This window comes from Schistocerca cancellata, chromosome 7 (assembly GCF_023864275.1).
Source record: "Schistocerca cancellata isolate TAMUIC-IGC-003103 chromosome 7, iqSchCanc2.1, whole genome shotgun sequence".
Lineage (NCBI taxonomy): Eukaryota > Metazoa > Arthropoda > Insecta > Orthoptera > Acrididae > Schistocerca > Schistocerca cancellata.
The window spans coordinates 244,620,188-244,623,128 of NC_064632.1; the positions used below are offsets into that span (position 1 = coordinate 244,620,188).

Consider the following 2,941-nt stretch of genomic DNA (forward strand, 5'->3'; position numbering starts at 1 on the left):
GGAGAAGTCCATTACCTCCACTTTTCTGTCTATAATGCTTCCGAAATTAGTGATCCAAACAAACATAAATAAAGCTTCATCTCTAGCAAGAAGCCATATGCTTGAATATTTCTGGTATCTCAAATGCAGATTTGTCAGCGCTCATTTAACTTTACGACTCTGTATCTCAAAATGAACAAAAATGGACTTGTACCACTATTGAAATAAGCCCTTCATATGCACACACAGCACATCGATCTCGTGAGGCACAAGGCTCTCATAACGAAGTACGTACGTCGGTCAACAGATGACACTAGGAAAACTATGGTAACTGCGCTTTTTAGTTGCTACTTGCGACTCTTAGTTGCGATTTGTCACAGAAATCGCAGCTTGACTCGGTAGCGAGTAGCATAGTATGAACTTTGCTCAACAGATGGCAGTGCTAACTGCGCTTTTTAGTTGCTACTTGCGACTCTTAGTTGCGATTTGTCACGGAAATCGCAGTTAGGACTCAATAGTGTATCGCAGAGATGGGCGTAGTACGAACTTTGACCCACAGATGGCACTGTTAACCGCGCTTTCTAGTTGCTACTTGCGACTCTTAGTTGCGACTTGTCACGGAAATCGCAATTAGACTCGATACCGTATCGCAGAGATGGACGTAGTACGATCTTTGGCCAACAGATGGCACTGTTAACCGCGCTTTCTAGTTGCTACTTGCGACTTGTCACGGAAATCGCAGTTGGACTCCATAGCGTACCGCAGAGATGGACGTAGTACGAACTTTGGCCAACAGATGCCACTGTTAACCGCGCTTTTTAGTTGCTACTTGCGTTTCTTAGTTGCGACTTGTCACTGAAATCGCAGAAAGCAGTGCTAAATTCGACCAATAGATGGCTCACGTCTTTGAATATGAAATACTACTTGTGACTGCTAACTGTGACTGAAATCGCAGTTAGATTCTGTAAAGTTGCTACTGTGATATCTGTGACTTCTCAGTCACTGTGATTTCTAACAGATACGCGATTTCCTGCCCACCACTAGTTTACGTTAAGAAGCTCGTGTTATGTAGTCTGTACACTGTACAGTGATGTTTAGACTTTTGACGTTAGAGTAATGGATGTCGTAGTAGCTGTGACCGATCGGAAAACATGTCAGAATATGATATTAGAACTGAAGTCAATAGGAATTCATGATAGCACATACCCTGTGCAGAAACTCGATGGAAACTTGTTGGGTATTCCAATCAAAAACGATCTAGAAATCCTGAAGAAATATTTGGTTAGTGACAACAAATATGAAATCCAAGGCAAACCATTTTATCTTAAGAAGTGTGATGAAGTTTTTTTAGTTGCAGCCAGTACCACTCCGGCAGCGAAATTGAAAACTAACGTTAAGCAGTTGTTGGATAAGAAAAACGTGCCAATAAGTGCAGAAGTGGAGATAGAAATTCCGGAAAAATGGGAGAAATATGGTGATACTGTAATTTTTGGTAATGATAAATCTTTCGAAAGTGATGTCTGGCAGTCTCGTGTCGGTAACGAGTTGTGGCTTGTCGTGTGTGATACCTTGAAGGTAAACAGAGTGGCAATAAGGAAGCGGATAAAATCAGATTGCTATAGGACACCAAGAGCAGAGCTTGTTTGGGGAAATTCCTCGTGGGTAACACATACTGATAATGGAATAAAGTACAGCTGGAATGTAGAAAAAAATATGTTTTGCGCCGGTAATGCACCAGAACGGCATAGAGTCGCAGGATTTGACTGTAGAGAAGAGGTAGTTGTAGATATGTACGCTGGTATTGGCTATTTCACTTTGCCATACATTATACATGCTGGCGCGAAAACAGTGCATGCTTGTGAGTGGAATCCTGATGCTGTTGTTGCATTACGATATAATTTATCACAAAATAATATTGTTGAGAAATGTGTAATTCACGAAGGAGATAACCGTGTTGTGTGCCCTGTTGGTGTCGCAAACCGTGTTAACTTGGGACTTCTCCCATCTTCTAAGAAAGCTTGGAAAACAGCTTGTGCTGCTCTGAATCCAGTTTCTGGTGGAGTTTTACATGTACATGAAAATGTCACTTCAGGTAAACCCAAAATTACACATGAGGCTACGGGTAACTTTGACAAGGATTTGGAAAAGCAAACTTGCATGAACAGTAACTGTAATACCTGTGTGCAATTAATATCAACATTGTCAAAGCAAGAGGAAACATTTTGTGATGCTTGTAGCACATCATTTTGTTTGCAGTCAGATAATATGAAGAGTCAAGTGCTCAACAATATAAATTTCAGGTGGAAGAAAGTTGAATGGAAAATGTGGGCTTTACATACCTGTCATACCATCTGTACATTACTCCACACCATACATGGTCAAAACCACCCTTGGGAAGTTTCTGTTCAGTGTCTTCACCATGTGAAGTCATATGCACCACATGTTGACCATCTTGTTCTTGACTTAAAGTGTATTCCTTTGATTGGATCTGTGTAGCTTTCTGCATCAAACAAAATTGGTCTTTTTGTAACAGTTCATTTTTATCACACTGTAATACATTTTGTGAAACCTGTACTTCGTGTTTACCTGATTTTCCCCAAGTAGTTATTATTACTACTATGTAATTATGTGGTATGTTTTCTCTGTTTCAAAAAAGAAGACTATGTATGTTGTATAAGTTTCTTGTTGTACTTGATGGTTATTGTGTATGTTGATACAATACATTTTGTTTGTATCTACCATGAAGTGTTCTAAACTAGATGTCAGTCAATGTATTGCAAGCATGAGCAAGGTGTAAGAGTTCAGACATCGAGCATGTATTCAGGAGCAGATAGGTTAATGTTTAGCTCTTGATGTTATGATCATTTTCCATCACATATTTGAATGATGTCAAGTAGGGCACCATAATATCTTGGAAAATTCCACAGTTGAATTCCTTTTTAACCAATGAATACTTGTGTAT

The 2,941-nt window shown here is 39.6% G+C and overlaps 1 protein-coding gene across 1 annotated transcript; it reads left to right on the top strand.

Annotated features, from left to right (window-relative positions):
- The first annotated feature begins 967 nt into the window (after positions 1–967).
- LOC126092588 (tRNA wybutosine-synthesizing protein 2 homolog) lies at positions 968–2,720 on the top strand. The gene has a single exon (XM_049908279.1). The coding sequence runs from the start codon at positions 1,096–1,098 to the stop codon at positions 2,473–2,475; it is 1,380 nt and encodes a 459-aa protein (XP_049764236.1). The 5' UTR covers positions 968–1,095; the 3' UTR covers positions 2,476–2,720.
- The last annotated feature ends 221 nt before the right edge of the window (positions 2,721–2,941 follow it).

What these genes read in the sequence shown, in the direction of transcription:
- LOC126092588 (XM_049908279.1), top strand. Translation starts at nt 1,096, where the DNA reads ATGGATGTCGTAGTAGCTGTGACCGATCGGAAAACATGTCAGAATATG.